The 18,319-nt window shown below is 34.5% G+C and overlaps 1 protein-coding gene across 2 annotated transcripts; it reads right to left on the reverse strand.

Annotated features, from left to right (window-relative positions):
• Window positions 1-308: 308 nt before the first annotated feature.
• On the reverse strand, window positions 309-2,167 carry LOC123678393. Of its 2 annotated transcripts, none has more exons than XM_045615401.1 (2): window positions 524-2,167; window positions 309-391 (listed from the first exon to the last, which is right to left on the reverse strand). In XM_045615401.1, exon 1 carries the CDS (start codon window positions 2,100-2,102, stop codon window positions 834-836), a length of 1,269 nt encoding a protein of 422 aa, XP_045471357.1. In that variant the 5' UTR covers window positions 2,103-2,167; the 3' UTR covers window positions 309-391; window positions 524-833. The 2 variants fall into 2 exon arrangements, with proteins under 2 accessions (XP_045471357.1, XP_045471356.1); XM_045615400.1 differs by having other exon boundaries at window positions 484-2,167.
• Between the last annotated feature and the right edge of the window lie 16,152 nt (window positions 2,168-18,319).

The following is an 18,319-nucleotide window of genomic DNA, read 5'->3' on the forward strand; positions in this document are numbered from 1 at the left end:
ATTCAACTTCCTGGCATCAAATACAACCCTGTGTGTACCATCCTTCTTGGGGACCAACCAAAGTGGAGACAACCATGGGCTACACCCGGAGATAGGTTTGATAATGTTGAGCTCCAACATCTTATCAATTTCCACATTCAAAACTTTCTGCATTGCTGGAGAAAGTGGATACTGTCTTTGTCTAACTGGCTTGGCATCTCCTGTATCGATATGATGCCGATACAAATGAGTCCTACCTAATCTATCAGAGGGCGCAATTTGTTTAAATAAATCTATAACGAAGTCCAATTCGTACTTTTGAGGCTCTGTCAATGAATCAGATCCGAGTATAGCTCGAACCACAGCTACAGAGTTATCCGAAGATAAACAAGAGGAACCATAGGAAAAATCTCTGAAATCAAGAGTCAGATTAAAATCATGTATGAAATCCATACCCAAAATAAGGTCGTGAGTTATTGATGGTACGACAAGTACCCTGAGTACCTTGGTCACCTCGTTCAAACTTATGGGAAGGTTGACATACCCCAAAGTATTCTGAGGCTTTCCATCGGCCGTTGTAAGGTTAACCGATACGTCGTAGTGGAGGCCTAGATTCATCTTCCGTAAAAGGTGAACAGAAGAAGAACCTAAAATTGTGACGTTGCTACCACTATCCACCAAGGAAGATATAAGCTCACCTCCTACCTGAACTGTTAGATAAGGACGATTGTCCTTCTGACGAAGTTCTAATAAGGGATTGGTCTCTCTCAAGACACTATGGTTCTTTTTAACCTTTCTTACCGCTTCAGGAACAGATAAATCGGAGTTCTCCATAACTATGGGTGACGAAGAAATTAATTCTTCTTCTGATTCGATTTCTGTTTCGGTTTTGGAGCAGGTTTTTGACTTGAGGGGCCTCCAATACCTGCGGGATTGTGGACCCTCTGTTCGTTTTTTGAACACCGAGGACAGTTGGACTTGATAACGTTCCTCTGACCGCAACCAAAGCAGAAGCGCGTTCTCAACTTCCTACATTCGTTGTAACGATGGTTTTCCTCACCACAGTTCCAACATCTGACATTAGATCGAGTTTCAGACACCTGGAGCTCTCTCAACTGATTTGAAACGCTTAAACAGAGAGCATCCTCAACTCTCCTACAAAGAGATGTCAGCTGAGATACTGATGCAATATCCTGTAAAACAAGGGCTTTTACATAGTCAGGAAGTAAATTATTCCTTATAATATTAACCATTTCAATCTCTGAAGGACATTTATTTAATCTATAAAATTGTGCCTCCATAAAAGTGATATACAGCGCAACTGACTCTCGAGAATTCTGCTTACGAGATTTGATATCCTGCAATAACATTGAGTCATAATTACTATGCAAGAATGTGGATTTCAGGGCATCAACGAGTTCGTTCCAGTTCAGGAAACGATTCTTGATGTGGTTGTTATGCCACCAAGTCCACGCATCATTTTCAAACAAATCCCCAGCAGAGTCGAATAGGTCCGAATCTGTACAACCTCTAGAAACCTTAAGGGACTCAACCAACTCCAAGAATGGAATTAATGGTTCCTTTCCCGAAAACTTTTTTAAATCCCACTTATAAACAGGTATACATTTAGAATTAGTTGGAGCGTTGACAGGAGACAGAGGATGATGCAAACCTGCAGACTTCACAGGTGTTGAGGTAGAAGGAAAATGAGCTTCAGAAGGGGACACCTTTTCTGCTATATCAGACTCCAACATAAGGACTTCTTTATAAAGATTCTGTCTGATAGCAGATTCATCATCTTTATCAACCGATAGCCGTTGAATTCTACCAGTTACATGAGTTAAACGAGTGAGTATACGTTTGTGATCAATTTGAGGAGAATTTGAATTGAACTTAGCGCAAATCTCCTTCAAATCTGTTAAACTCTCTTTAATGCCTTCAACATTTTCTTTGAAGGAAAAAGGATCAGACAAGACAGTGAAACTACGATCTGAGGATTCTTGTGAAAGTAAACCTCTCAAAATTTTACGTTTGTCATCCACTGATGACGGGATCTCAATACCTCGAATCGCAATCTCATAAGCGAGTTCATTTTGTTTTAGATAATTTGGGTTGAGAGACATTTTCCACGATAGAAAATTCAAAGGAATAAGATAAGGTAGAAGAGAAAAATTGAAAACTTATCAAAAAAAAATAAATCCCGACTGAAAAATCAGATATAATTGCCGAGAGATGATCCCAAAAATAATAACCTGAACTATCCGGAACGAGGATAATGATCAACCCCAAATAAACAGTCACCCCCACCAGGCAAACTGAGAGATCTAGTGATCGAATGGCCAAAAAGACCTTAACGGCCCCACGTTGGGCGCCAAAATTATGTGTAACCTCTTCGTTACAACTCAAAATGCCCGAGAACAGTCGTTTGTTTGAGTCGTGGTTCAGATCCCTGAATCTACCAAATGGAAGGGACAAAAACCCAGGTCGATCAAACACCTCTTATAATTACATAAGTATTTCACAATCCGAATCTTTAAAATATCTGGTACCAGAAAAATTTACATACAATATTTATAAAATGAAAATATATACAAGTGAATCCGAAATTTATAATTGTATAAAAAAAAAGAATGAACTTTTCTAAGATCCTAAATTACTTTCCTGAAGAGGTAAAAGTCCTAGCTCTATACTGAGCCAATCTTCCTCCACCGAAGTTGATAAGAACTTAGGTCTGGCAGTTCTTCAATTGTAAGGAGAGTAAATAATTTGACTTGTAAGTTGACAATTGACAATGATGGGCTGTCTTTAGACGAAGAACTCTCAATGTAATTATCCAACTTTCAACGTTTATCAAGAACCAATCAGGAATTCAGCAAAGAAAATATACCAAAAAAAAAACCCTTTTTTCAGGGTTTTATGAATGAACTAGAGAAAAACAATTATAACTATTTTGCAGCGATAATTATCGATATATGTACGTTCGAAGAAACTAGAAAAGAAAAATGATATCATAATTTCGTAGTATCGAGTACATATGCACGAAGATACGCATTGGCGTACGCCCAGATTTCCATCAACTGTCTGACTCAGTTGAATATATATAAAATTTGAAATGTAGCACGCTACAATCTTATGTGTGAAATTTAACAATTCAATTACTCTTTAACTAATCGACCGAATAATTTCGAATTTTGAAGTTTTTTCACTCTTCACTAACGCCTTCCTTCAATATTGAAATCGAGTAAATCAGATCCGAAATGGGAAAATTTCAGACATTTCCTGTTCTTGTGAATATTGGATCACAATCTACTTGAACTTGATGTTTTTTTTTTGTTTTAGTAACCACAAAGAAATAATTCATAATAAAAATTCTAAACCTGTGTTAGGCTCGGTCATACAGGGTGATCAATTAACATTCCCTTATGAGTGAAATTTTTTAGTTCAATAAGTCTTCAACTAATCCACCAAATAATTTCAATTTTTGAAGTTTTGTCACCCTTTATTACTGCTTTCCTTCAATATTTCTGAAGTCATATAAATCACATCTGTACAAGGAAAATTTCAGACTTTTCCTCTTTTTTATGAATATAGTATCACGCTGTAGGTACGTTAATATAATTTTTTTTTTTCGTTTCCGTAACCACAAAGATTTAATTGATGATAAAAATTCTAAATCTCTGCTTCGCATGGTGATACAGGGTGGTCAATTAACATTCCTTAAGGAAAGTAATTTCATAGGTCCCGCAATCTTTTATTTATCGGTAGTATTATTTCAAAAATTGCAGTTTTGTCACTCCTTATGAATGCCTTCTATTAATAATAATCATGATATTAACATACCGGGTGATCCAATATTCACAAAAATAGAAAATATCTGAAATTTTCCTTATCCGCATCTGATTTATTCGACTAACGATGTATTCAGTTACTGAATCCAATGTTTATTGCGCATACTCTGGGGACGAAAGGCAATACAAATAGACAATTGTGAAATTGTTTAAATAAAATCAGGCCTGTTTCCGATGCTGATAAGACACTTCTGCAAAATATAAGTTTTTTTTTTGCTAACACAAAAATTATTGAGCTTTGTTGGAGAATCATAGGAATAAAACGATGGCTTGTATCTTCAGTGGCCTACCCAGACATAAGCCTTGGGGGGATTAGGAAAACATTTTTTCAAATGTTCCTTCTTTTGAAGAAGTTTCCCAAAGAAGTTTGCTTATTCATAATAAAATTGTGATATACAGGGTGTCTTGTTAAGACCACGTTAAACCGAGGGAGAATGTAGATCAAAGGATAATCCACCTGCTATGACAAAATTTCTATAATAAGAGTCTTACCGTTTTCGAGATATTTTTTTTTGTTGAAAATAAAGAATTTTTGCCCTTACAGTTGGTCCAATTTTACATCTTCCTGGTTAATTTTCTTAGTAAAATATTGCTGAAGAATGATTTTAACGTTTACATTAAAAACATCATCCGAAAATTTTGAAGGTGGGCTGTGAGAAATATATTTATTGGAAATTTTGGTAGTGGATTATTTTGTTCATGAAGCCCATCGTAATGGAAAAAAAATGCACCGAGCTACTGCTGCACATTACACCTATAAATTGCCTATTTGATAGTGATTTCAAAATTCAAAGAGGTAACACACAAGTCATTTGTTATTGAAAAAAAAAGATATGGCTGTTTTCAACCGAATGGGTACGTTTCTGACAAAATCAAGTTCGTCAATTCTATTGAGAAATCTTCGATGTTGCATTACTTAGTGAACAATGGCAATTGTTCACGTGCGAAAATATTACTCGAATAATTATTCACCTCAACAAAATTCAATTTTGCCGGCAAATTTTGGAAAACATCAATCAGATCCAGATTTTTTTAATAAAATCATTTGGAGCGACGAGTCTTCCTTTTTTCATTCAAATAAATTCATTCATTTCGAAAGTTCAACGCTCAATAATTTCATTAAGTCTATCTGGGTATATCTAGTTGTTCTTGGGATTTCAAGCCTCAACTTTTAATTTCGGTGTGTAGAAATTCAATATTATGGTGAAACGTATGTCCCCATTCTAATAAGGGACTGAAATATGAACAATTGTTTTTGCAGTTACGAAAACTCTTTAAATGTTCATCAATTCTGATCTGGAAAGCCTTTCTGTCGAATATACCTATACTTTTTGGCAATCATGACAGATCAACTTATATTCTGTTGATTTATCATCTATTGATGATCCTAGTATACATGCTATTTCTTATAATATTCAAAGCAAATTCAAATGCCAGTTGATACCGCGAAGCTCTGTCAAGAAGATTTTAACTGTTTACTCATTCACCTTTCCGATTAGTAGTTTCTGACAAATAGGTATTCTGAGGGATCTACGAAATATTAAATATTGTGTACCTGGGGTTTGAACTTATACAGAATGATTTTTCAGGTCGGTTTAAGAGAAAAGGGTTTTATGGGGCTAATTTGTTCTCAAGATACATATACATGATGTTGAATTAAAAAAAAAAGGTAGGCAATTATAAATTATCGTAAATATTTAAAATTTAGTAAAGTTATTGAAAGTAGTAAGGCGCTTATTTAGCCAGTGGCCACAACAGTCGACAATATTGAGGACAAAGAGTACGCAACTGACTTTTTTTTAATTTTTAAGAAATTTTCAAAGATTGAACAACTACTAATATACAACTTTTTCGTCTCCTGTTTTTCCTTCATATCTAGTTTCATTCTCGAAAAAAAAATTGAAGCCAATCTATTCCATATCATAAATACCGTGAATAGTTTTCCGAATGAGTTAAGCAAATTTTTTTTCCCGATAATGAAGCTTGGTATGAAGATAACACAGGAGACCGAAAAGTTTCATTTTTAGTTATTCAATCTATAAAATAAAAAACTACAAAAAAATATTCAGGATAATTTCGAAATAACTACCTAGGTACCGTTTTTAAAAACTTCTACGCTCGTCATATCTCTGAAACGAAGCAACTCCGTACAGTTCGTAGACCATTTTCACGAGAATACGGTACCAGATGTTGTTAACGTCATTATTTGGGATAAATATTTCCTCCGAATACTGCATTCACCTTGTATATCGAAGAAATCTCTATAGTTCAGATGTTACGGAATCCTATAATCATCAAGACGTTCATAATTTGAGTTGGTTGGATGGTTTAAAATTAATTTCTATTTAGGTGAACTATCTTTTTTACCAGATGTTGTTGATAACTATTTTCAACATTCATTCGATGCGGTTTGGGTAGGTCATAAAAAGTCATAAAAGACGTTCGGGATTTGCCAAAAAAACGTTTCAATTAGATTTGTTCTTGTTTAACAACAAATTTTATCTTGGAAATATGCATTTAAAACAGAAAATGATTAAAATATGAACATCATTTCGAATATACATTGAAAAATACAAAAATACAGTAATGCAAATGCATATTCAGCCGAAGCCTAGTTATGGTTCTACCAAACTCGTCGATTTTGTGATGAAAGAAATATTGAATAATTTTTTCAGGATATTTTGGTTGATATTCTTATGATTCTGGTTGAGCTTTCCGCATAATATTAATTATCACTCTTGAAATTGTCATTTTACACCTAAAGGCAACATTTTATTTAGATTGAATTGAAAGTTTCGAAATCTTCCAAAAACAAAAATTCGATTAACTAAACAGCAACATTTGATATTCGAAGATATCCTGAGAATTTCAAGTTTAAATATATTTTCGAGAATTATCATTTTTTCGGCCGGACGAACAGAATCGAATTTCATGACAGATTCATCATCAGTGAGTCGAACCCTCGGTCGAACCTTATTGTTTTTGACCATCTCTGGCACAAAATTCATTAATTACAGACATTATGACGAAATAATAAAGCTGAACGACAGCTCAAAAATATATACATAATTATAAGTTTTCAAGTATGAAATAATAAGTCATCACATTTGTCCCTTCCATGCAGGTTCCTGCTATTTGATATTCAATCTATATGTTGATTAACTAGTATCATTCATTTTTGTGACAATTCAATCTTTACTTTCATTTGAATATAGTCAAACATTTTTCTACAAATAAAAATTACAGTGTTAAAAGTTCAAAATCCATCTTTCAATAATTTGAACTTGTTCGCTTTCATTTTCATTTTGTTCATTTTTTTTTGATAAATCTGATTATATTGTCAACTCTGGAAAAACAATGACTGCATTTTTCTGTTCGTTTTTCATTCGGGAAAATTTACTATTGTGAATCAGATCGCTTCTATAAAGTTTTGGTCTTATCTTACCCGTCCATAATCTTATATATGTTTATAGGAACAATATTTATTCCGATTAAAAAACTTCACTTTCAACAGTTTCTACTAAAGTGCTTAGTGCTCCAAATTTCGAATTTCTTTTACAAAGTACTTAGTAATCGCGAGTCTTCTATGGAAATCGGTGCTTAGTGCTTGGTGCTCGAAGCCTTTTTTTTTCGAGTGCTTAGTGCTCGCACTTTTCTTCAGTGCTCGTCACAGCTCTGTATATATACTATTTATTATATTTCGCGCTATACGTCGCTTAGGCTTAACGAAAGATTTTCCTAGTTGACGTGGAAATCTGCATTCCAATCAGGATTGGAAACAAGTTAATGATTCAGATGAGAGTGATGTTGATATGCAGTGGAGTATGTTCATGCGAACATTAATGCCCATTTTTACACAATGTTTTCCTTTGAAATGTTTTAAAAAGGTCAACAGACCAAAAACTCATTATAATACACAAGAAGTTATAAACTGTAAAAAAAGACTAGATATACTTTCAACATTAAAATCAAAAATAATCCTCTCAGAAACGAATATAACGATGAAAGAATAAAATATCAAGAATTGCTGAGAAAGGCTAGGGTAAATCATTTTAATGAAAAAATTAAAAAATCAAAAAATGAAAACAAAACGATGTGGTCAAGATAAGGAGAAATTCAAATGAACAGATCTTCTGAGGTAATGCATTGAAAAAGGCAAATGAGTACAATACTCTTCTTATAGAGAAACTACCAAGATTGCTAGGTGACCTGGTGGATGCACCATCCTCTCACAATATTCCGTTAAACAGTAACACATTTCAATTAGAACAAAACGCCAGAAGAAAGAGAAGAAATTATAAATGAACTTAGAAATAAATTCACAAGTGGTGAGGATGGTGTACCCCCCAGTGTGGCTAAGAATTGTGTGAATGAGATCAAACATATTCACTCTTATATAGTGAACAGTTCCTTTAAGTATGGAATCTTTCCAAAACAGTTGAAAATGTCACTCATTAAGCCTATTCATAAAAAAGGAGAAGCAACATCTATGGAAAATTATAGACCAATTAGTTTGTTATCGTCCATTTCTGAAAATTTCGACCAAGCCATGTCTAAAAAACTATTGAAATTTCTCGAGGATTATAAGATCATAAGTAGCTCTCAAAATAGCTTTCTCAAGAGAAAATCTACACAGTCTGCTATATACCAATTCAATGAAGAAATTGTACGGTTAATTGAGGGACATGAACTAGCTCTAGGGTTGTTTTTGGATCAGTCAAGTGCTTATGACTGTTTAGTTAGGGAACTTTTTTCAACAAAATTAGATCATTTAGGTATAAAGAATACAGCAGGAAAATGGTTTCGTTTATATTTAACAGAACGACAACTAAGAGTTAGTGTAATAAAGAATGAAAGAGAAATAAACTGTGATATATTTGATTCAAAGTTTAGTGTCCCCCAAGGCACCATTCTTGGACCTCTTCTTCTTGATTTTCATAAATGATTTGTACTCTTCAATTTCAGAATTTATTACTGTTACAGGCTAGGGACCTACCTGATAATAATTGAAAATGGCGACGAGTGAACATGAATCGGATCTAGGTCTCGAGAAAAACAAAAAGAAAAGTGAACAAAAATGTGCTCATTGTACAAAAAAAGTAGTGTAATTCATTCAGTGTGGAAAATGCTTGGAAAACTTCCATCCATCATGCATTACATTATCCGGAAATCGTGAAGATTCAATATGTAAACACTCTCTACTAGTGAAGATAGCAGAAGAGAAAACACCACCATACGAGGAATTGATGATGCAAAATAGAATTCTAAGTTCAGAAAATGAATATCTAAAGCGACTACTAGAAGAATATCAAGAAAAAAACCGAGTTCTACGTAAAAATAACTAATTAGTTAGAAAAGGTTAGTTTTCAAGATCATGAATCTGAAATCGTACAGCCAGGCAAAAAGATGTAAATATAACGAAGAATGCTCCGACAGAAAATTCAGCGACAATTGAACTACCATCACAGAAGGTAATGAATGATAAGAATTATAAGCATAACCTCAAATTGGAACATTGGAAAATAAACAAATCAAACGAGACTTCTCAAACACTTTGGAAGCAATAAAATTTCGAGCAACCAACAGTATAGATTCAGAAACGCCAAATCGACTTCGACAATGCTACTTGAGCTGATGCACCTAATTATCGAAGCTATGGATGAAAAATCGATCTCACAAATACTTTCCAAAGACCTAACAAGAGCTTTTGATACAGTAAATCATGGCATTCTGATCAGTAAAATGCGGTACTATGGTATTGATGGTACAGCTTTGAAGTTGATTGGCTCCTTCCTATCAAACAGAAAACAGCAAGTACAATGAAATGATCTCCTCTCGCAGGTAAAGAGCAAATCACCGGGGGTTTCTCAGGGATCAATTCTTGGACCTCTGCTTTTTATTATTTACATGAATGATCTCAACTCAAGTATGGAGGCATCCAAAAGAACATTAAGAACTCTTCTCTTTGCAGACGACACCTCCTTTTTTATGAGGAATTCTAGTGTTGAGCAGCTACAGCTGTTCGAGAGATATGTGCACTCGACTTCAGGCGAATGGTTCCACTCCAACAGTCTATCCATCAACGAATCCAAGAATCAACAATTACAGATAGAAAGTGAGAAGGAGAACACTATCAAACTCCTCGGAATAACCGTGGAAGGAGTTTTGTCATGGAAGCCACATATTGAGGAACTGAATAAGGAATTTTTCATATCTATATATTCAATATCAACAGTGAATAAGATATCTTCGAGGCACGCAGCTCTGATTACATATTTTGCCAACTTCTATCTCTGGCAAATATGGAATACTCCTATGGGGTACCTCACCACTAGTCCATGACCTCCTGATTCTCCAAATGAAAAGCTATAAGGATAATCATAAATCTCAAACAGACAGGCAGCTGCAGGGTTCCTTTCCAAAAGTTGGGGATTCTGACCATACCAGCAGTATATATTCTTGAATGCGTTACATATGTTCATAAAAATCTGGACCATTTTCCATCCAATGGCCTATATCATCTTTTCAATACTAGAGGAAGAGATAAGCTCAGCATTCCATACCACAGACGGAAATTTTCCTAACAGGGTGTTGACTTCTGGGGTCCAAAAATCTACAATAAGCTGCCTGAATCAATTAAGCAATTATCAGAAAAGAAGTTTAAGAATGGTGTAAAGCAGATCTTTTTAGTTAAGACAGTATATTCATTGGAAGAATTCTTCAAGAACTGAAATGTGTTTTTTTCTGGTATTTATCTATTCGAATGCTTAATTTTTGTTTTTTCAAAAATAAAGATGCGAAGAAACAATACACAACAGCTTATAATTACCAGACAAGAACTCTGAACTTACATTATCCTAAGCATAGATTCTTCTTCTTCTTCTTCTTTAACAGCCTTTCAGAATCCACTCCTGGACATAGGCCTCCCCTCTGTTCTTCCACTCTTCTCTATCCCTAGCTGTTCTATACCAGTTACGACCCGCAGTCTCTCTAATGTCGTCCATCCATCTTCTGGGGGGTCGTCCGACGCTTCTTTCATGCAGTCTCGGATAGATTAAGCTTAATTAATTAAATTGTATAAAGATTTATAATCATCTACCGAATAGTTTTAGGGTAATTGATCATTTCAGATATTTCGAAAGGAAAGTTAAGGAGATGTTAATTAGTTCAGAACCGTTCTCATTGTCAGAGTACTTTCATTTCAGGTTTAATGCGACATAATTTGTGAATGTATAGTTTTCTGACACTCTATGTTACATATATTTTGAAATAAGATATTTATCTATCTATCAATCCTTAAAATGAGTCTCTTCTTTACCAAAATCAAATTTCTATCGGGGTCTTACCCAATTTCGGCAATGCGAGGGCCGGTTATGATAAAATTAAAAGAAGGGGGTGCGTTTAGCGGTGGAGCAACGCCGCATAACGAGCCGACCTCTCGTGCCGAACATCGACTTTTCGCTTTTTGCTGACTTCTGCAATTCTGTCTTGGGTGCCGTTAACCCTGCTCCAGCAACGGTTTCAATGCCAGACACCACATTCGGATCGTCCTACGGAGGCTGTTTTGTCTCCGTATTAGCCTACAACTGGGAAAAAATGCGCTGTTATCATATCGAGTATCATGAATATAAATACGAGAGTACATTCCATTTAGACGAAGATGAAATTTTATCTTGAACTGCATAATTTATTCTATTCTTATGTTTGTTTGGTAGAAATGTGATACATATGAGTGCAGTACAGTCTCATTAATTTGACACTGTTACATATTAACGTTGGATTCAATGAAGAACTATTGTTACTATTAAATGATTCGAAGAAATGGAGCCGTTTCTATCAAATTGAATTCAACGTCGAGAAATAAATATCTTAGAGATTTCATAGATTCAAAGAAACAGTTTGATTTATCATTCACAGGCATAGGGTGATTCACGATAACCATTGGTTAGAATATTTCGAAGAAAGAGTCGAGATGAATACTCAAAATTCTGTTGAGTTTTCTTGGAAAAAACTTCATTCGATTTCCAATTTCACTGGAAATAATACGAAGTTTGGGATGAAAAACTCAAAGTTTTTATTCATAATCAGTTTATTAATTGAATTCCACATTGCTTTAATGTATCAATTGCATATTTTACCAAGAAAATGGTTCCGAAATCTGAAAAACATTTTCAAACCTTTTCAAATAGGGCTTCATTTCAAAATTAATAACTTTGAAAATTTTGCATGAGAATTTCTAATTTTATTAGGTGTTAGATGACTTTCCTTTGCTTTTCCTCCATTAACTGAAAATTAAACATACTGGTTGTTTTGATTTCAATGCCACTGTCAGTCATGTCAAAAACCTCAAAACTATTGTTTTTTCCACTTGACTGATAAAAATTGATTGGTCAAAAAGAATTTTCTATAGTTTGAAGAGTAAACTTTGTCGAATCCAACTAGTTCTGATATATTATTTGGTATTTATTTTCCAATATTCTTCTTGACAAATGGTTCTCATAATATGATGAATTGGAAATTATGAAATTGTTATTTCATATCTACACACAAAAACTCAACTCTTTGAATTGTGAATTCACATAGGTATATTTGATGATATTTTTCGCAATCTGATGACGTGATAAACATAAAATGTTGAACAAGGCTTTAGAAATCGAAAATTAAAAACATTGTTCGTAGATTCGATGAAAAATGTTTGTTGTGTTTTGCTTCTAATTTTGAGATCAAACTCCATGACTTTTCAGGTCACAAATTTGGTTTTCCTTCATTGAATTCTGCAATAATTTCAGGACTTAGGAAAACAAAATAAATTGATATGTAAACTTTGAATCAGAATGTGATAGATGTCCAAACTACACATGAGTATAGAAGAATGTGCCAACTTAGTTATGAATTTATCTATTTTGCCATCTATTTTTCCTCGATGTTTTCTCGCTATAAATTCCACACCATTTGATTGTATATGGTATCAGATTTTGTCTATCACCTCAGGTTTAAAAGTTGTAGTGCTAAAACATCGAAATTTGCCCACCCTGTATACTCTGTTTATGAGGAACAAATCAAATTTGGCCTCAGATATAAAACATGAAATAACTATTGAACTGCTCAAAATGGTCATCATTTAGTTTTCACTGCAATTAAGTTTTGAAATCAATCATGTGTTTTTTCAGATGTAAATCTGAAAATTTTCTATGCTAAATGATTTTTTTCCGTCTGAAACATATAAAACACTAATAGCGTATTCGACTGGCTGCACCAGTGCGAATTAATTCGAATTCTTTCAGAGCTAAATGACATAATTAGCTCGAATTAATTCGAACTGGTGCAGTCAGTCGAATACGCTATAAATATTAATTATTCATCAAACTTCAAAAATTATCGAAAGTTTCACTTTCACATGTCAAATATCATATTATAATCTGTGGACTTCAGAAAATGTGAATTGTCGGTGAGCACCGACAATTCACATATGAATTTGACATCGTTAGATTTGTCCCTTTGATCACATTTGAAGAGCACCATTCATCAGTTGAAAAATTTTGAAAAGAAAATACCCGGCAATAATAAATTGTGAGACTTTCTATATAGTTTGATGAACAATATATATAAAATGTTTACCTTAGGAAAAGGAAATAAAAAGCAATTTTATTTCTCATAGAAGTTTTGATGATATACATTTGAAAATCACAAGATTGTATCATAACTATAATAACCAATTGCAATGAAAAAATGATTTCACCAATAGATTCTACTGAAAAAAGCGCCTGTAGAATGGTTTTGTTTCATTACAATAGCACCTATGATAAAAATGTTTTGGGAAATATTCTTCATATTCCATTTTCAACTTTCTTCCAGTAGTTTGAAAACAGATATACAGAAAGGCAGACCAAGAAACATAGGAATGGACGGACATACAGAAGTACGAAAAGACAATCAGACATACGGATAGAATGACATACATACAGACAAATAGGCATATACAGACGGACGGACAGACAAAGAATTTCACCTATGTTTTTCATCCGGGAGTCGAAACTCTATCGTTTGAGATAATTTTCGGCTCAATATTCAAAAACGAAAACTTTCCTCGAAAAACGAGCGAGCAAGAACTATTTTTCTCATCTTTAACATTCTGTGTGATTCGAATAAGAAATGCATGTATGGGGTCCTAGTGAAAAATTAAAATATTCTTGGCTAGAATAACTTTAAATATATTTACACTATCTTCCAATCTGTGATGATGGCTCATCGGGGCACATTGCTTATTTTAATGAACCTCTCTTTAATATCGATACCTGCAGAATAGATTTCAGTTGATTCATAATTTGTATCAGTGAAATTAGTGAGAAAATGAAAAGTTATTGCTTCAAACAATATCATGAACTCATGAAATTTTCTCATGGAGCAATCATAATCTATTCTATGAAAAAATGTAATAATTATAATACCCATTTCTGTCGCAATTTTTACTATGCACTTGCTGCGCGCGGACATTGTTCCCTCACTTCTCAACACAACTCATACCAATTAAACGATGCTTCAATAACACGAAAATTTCGCGCCCTTTTTATATCGAATAAACAAGATCGAACCCGACATGTGAGAACGCCCCACTCTGTATATAATTGTTATGGTCAATCAACGTCTCCAGTCCCTCAATGTGGTAGCCCGAAAATAAAAGGCAACTATTTCTATATAAGATATTTCATCTTTTCTGTATATGAACCTGAAAGTAACACTTGGCTACTTATACAAGGTGCGGCACGGAGGGCGGACGTTTTTCAGATGGGCATAACTTGCCCCCACTGAGGACGAGAGAAGTGGGGAAGGTGCCGTTAGACTCGTGTGTTCCTAGCATTCATTTACCAGTTGTGAATTTTGCATATGGATCTTTGCTTTCACCCCTACAAATTGGCCATTGTGCAACAGTTACACCCCGGAGATTATGCACAACGAATGAACTTCGCACGTGAGATGGAAGCACTGATCGATCAAAATGAGAACCTCATTTTGTTCATGAGTGACGAAGCCCACTTTCACCTCAACGACATGGTTAACCGGCAGAATTGCCGTTATTGGGCTAATGAAAATCCGCAACACTTACACGAAAGACCGCTGCACAGCCCAAAAGTTGGCCTCCCCGGTCCCCAGATTTATCCATATGCGATTTTTTCTCATGGGGACACCTCAAGGCTAGAGTATACGAGACCAAGCCCCGAACTCTGGACGAATTGAAAAGGGCTATTCGCGTGGAAGTTGCCCAAGTTGAGAGAGCGATGTTGGAGAGAGTCTGCGCGAACTTCCAAGAGCGCCTCCAGCACTGCATCACCGATTTCGGCCACCACATGCCTGATGTGATTTTCCACACTTGACTGTCTCAAATGCTATTTCCTTGAGAATCTGATTCCGTCAATAAATGTGTTTTTGAGTAAAAATCAACGCTTTTATTATTTTTTTAAAACCATCCATCCTCCGTGCCGCACCCTGTACAAGCCCAGTAAATACGGCCGTCGTCATGAGAAATACTCATTTGTAATTTTCTGTACGCAGCTCGTAAATCATATATTTCAGCTATTTACATTATATGAGGGTGATGTAACGAAGAAAAACCACTTCATGATTTGATTCTTGTATGAAAATTAGGAGTATCAACTGTATATGGAAATAAAGTGATTAATTTATCTATTTCACGACAACAAACAACATCTGCGCTTTGTTCCATCAAAATCGTATGAGAATGAAAAATTGTTGGTCATTCGAAAAAATTCTTTCACGCAGGCGGCATCGGAGATTAGACCTCCTTCAAACATTAAGACTGCAGTATTAACGCTGGAACAACAACAACAATTGTTAAGGGGATTCAGAAATTAGCGACAAACATCCAGCTAAGAATTATAATCGTATTTTTGACTCGACGTGGAAAAGGACAATCTCCCATTCCATTTTTTAACATTGCAATAAAATTTGGAAGTACCAGTTTAACCTCCGTTGCCGCCTGCGTGAAAGACTTCTTTCGAATGACGATACAATTTTTCATTGTCGTACGATTTTGTTCGAACAAAGCGTACATGTTTTTCGTTGTTGTGAAATAGATAGATGATCACCAAATACAGTTTATACAGATTGGAAATGGTGTCCTAACCTCTTTCTTCAATAATTGTTTTTCTGAATAATATATTTGAAGAATTCAACTTTGTTATGGTTTTCCATTTAGATTTGATGGCAAAATATGTCTTGCAGAATGTCTATATTGTCAATACTTTTCTATTGTCACTAGATCTCACCAGTTCTCATTTCATATCAATGAGTTAGTGCACCATAGAATGAAAACGATTTCGTGTGTCTGTATTGAAAGTGGTCAGATATACTTGTAAGCATCGATTTATTTCAAAAAAAGTATCTACTCTACTCTACTCTTTCGATATTCTTTTCCAAAGTCTGATTACATATCTGAAATATCATTTTCACAAAAATAATTTCGAACATTATGTAGAGTAATTGTATTCGATGTTTATTCAGAGCAGTTACAAATATCAATAACCATAAACTCGCCAACACACTATTAGGGCTGTCCGGAATGTATCTTGGAAATGAGGCTGATTTCGAAAAATAATTGAACTACTCCTTCTAATTTTCATACAAGAATCAAATCATGAAGTCGTTTTTCTTACTTACATACATCACCTGCATATAATGCAAATAGTTTAAATATATGATTTTCGAGCTGGGTACAGACAATTCGAAATGAGCATATCTCATGACGATGGCCGTTTTTACCGGGCTTGTATAAGTAGCCAAGTGTTAGTTTTAGGTTTATATACAGATAAGATAAAATATCTAATATTGAAATCGTTGCCTTTCGTCTGCGGTCAACCACATTGAGGGAATGGAGACGTTGATTGACCATAACAATTATATACAGAGTGGGGCGTTCTCGAATGTTGGGTCCGATCTTGTTTATTCGATATACAAAAGGGCTCGAAATTTTCGTGTTATTGTGGTATCGTTTAATTGGTATGAGTTGTGTTGAGATGTAAAGAAACAATGCAGCAACTGCATAGTAAAAATTGTGACAAAAATCAAATCATGAAGTCGTTTTTCTTCATAACATCACCTTCATGTAATGTAAATAGCTGAAATATATAATTAACGAGCTGCGCATAGAAAATTATAAATTAGTATTTCTCATGACGACGGCCGTATTTACTGGGCTTGTATAAGTAGCCAAGTGTTACTTTCAGGTTCATATACAGAAAAGATGAAATATCTAATATAGAAATAGTTGCCTTTTATTTTCGGCCTACCACATTGAGGGACTGGAGACGTTGATTGACCATAACAATTATATACAGAGTGGGGCGTTCGCACATGTCGGGTTCGATCTTGTTTATTCGATATAAAAAGAGCGCTAAATTTTCGTGTTATTGTAGCATCGTTTAATTGGTATAAGTTGTGTTGAGAAGTGAAGAAACAATGTCCGCGCGCAGCAACTGCATAGTAAAAATTGCGACAGGAATGGGTATTATTATTACATTTTTTTATGGAATAGATTCTGATTACTCCATGAGAAAATTTCATTAGTTGATGATATTTTTTGAAGCAATAACTTATCATTTTCTCACTAATTTTAGTGATACAAATAATGAATCAACTGAAATCTATTCTGCAGGTATCGACATTGAAAGAGGGGTTCATTAAAATAAGCAATGTGCACCGATGAGCCATCATCACAGATTCGAAGATAGTGTAAATATATTTAAAGTTATTCCTAGCCAAGAATATATTAATTTTTTCCTAGGACCCCATACATGCAGTTCAAATTCGAATCACACAGAATGTTGAAGATGAGAAAAATAGTTCTTGCTCGCACATTTTTCGAGGAAAGTTTTCGTTTTCGCATAATAAGCCGAAATTTATCTGAAACAATAGAGTTTCGACTCCCGGATGAAGAATCATAGGTCAAATTCTTTGTCTGTCCTTCCATCCGTATGCCTGTTTGTCTGTATGTATGGTATGACATTCCATCCGTATGTCTGATTCTCTTTTCGTACGTCTGTATTTCCGTCCATTCATCTGTTCCTTGGTCTGTCCTTCTGTATATCTGCTTCCAAGCTACAAAAAGAAAGTTGAAAATGGAGTATATTGAAAAGTTCCCATAACATTTTTATCATTGGTACTATAGTAATGAAACAAAAACATTCTACAGGTGCTTTTTTCAGTAGAATCTATTGGTGTAATCATTTTTTATTGCTGTTAGTTACTATAGATGTGATACAATCTTGTGGTTTTTGAATGTAAATCGAAAAAATTCCTATGAGAAATGAAATCGCTTTTTATTTCCTTTTCATAATGATAACATGGTATATAAATTGCTCATCAAACTATATAAATAATCAAAAAATTCAGTTCCACATAGCAAATCACCCTATTGCCTATCCATTATAATCTATCAATGTAAACTTCAGATATATTCGGTGGCCACCAAGTTCTCT

This window comes from Harmonia axyridis, chromosome 4 (assembly GCF_914767665.1).
Source record: "Harmonia axyridis chromosome 4, icHarAxyr1.1, whole genome shotgun sequence".
Taxonomy (NCBI): domain Eukaryota; kingdom Metazoa; phylum Arthropoda; class Insecta; order Coleoptera; family Coccinellidae; genus Harmonia; species Harmonia axyridis.

What these genes read in the sequence shown, in the direction of transcription:
- LOC123678393 (XM_045615401.1), bottom strand. Translation starts at nt 2,102, where the DNA reads ATGTCTCTCAACCCAAATTATCTAAAACAAAATGAACTCGCTTATGAG.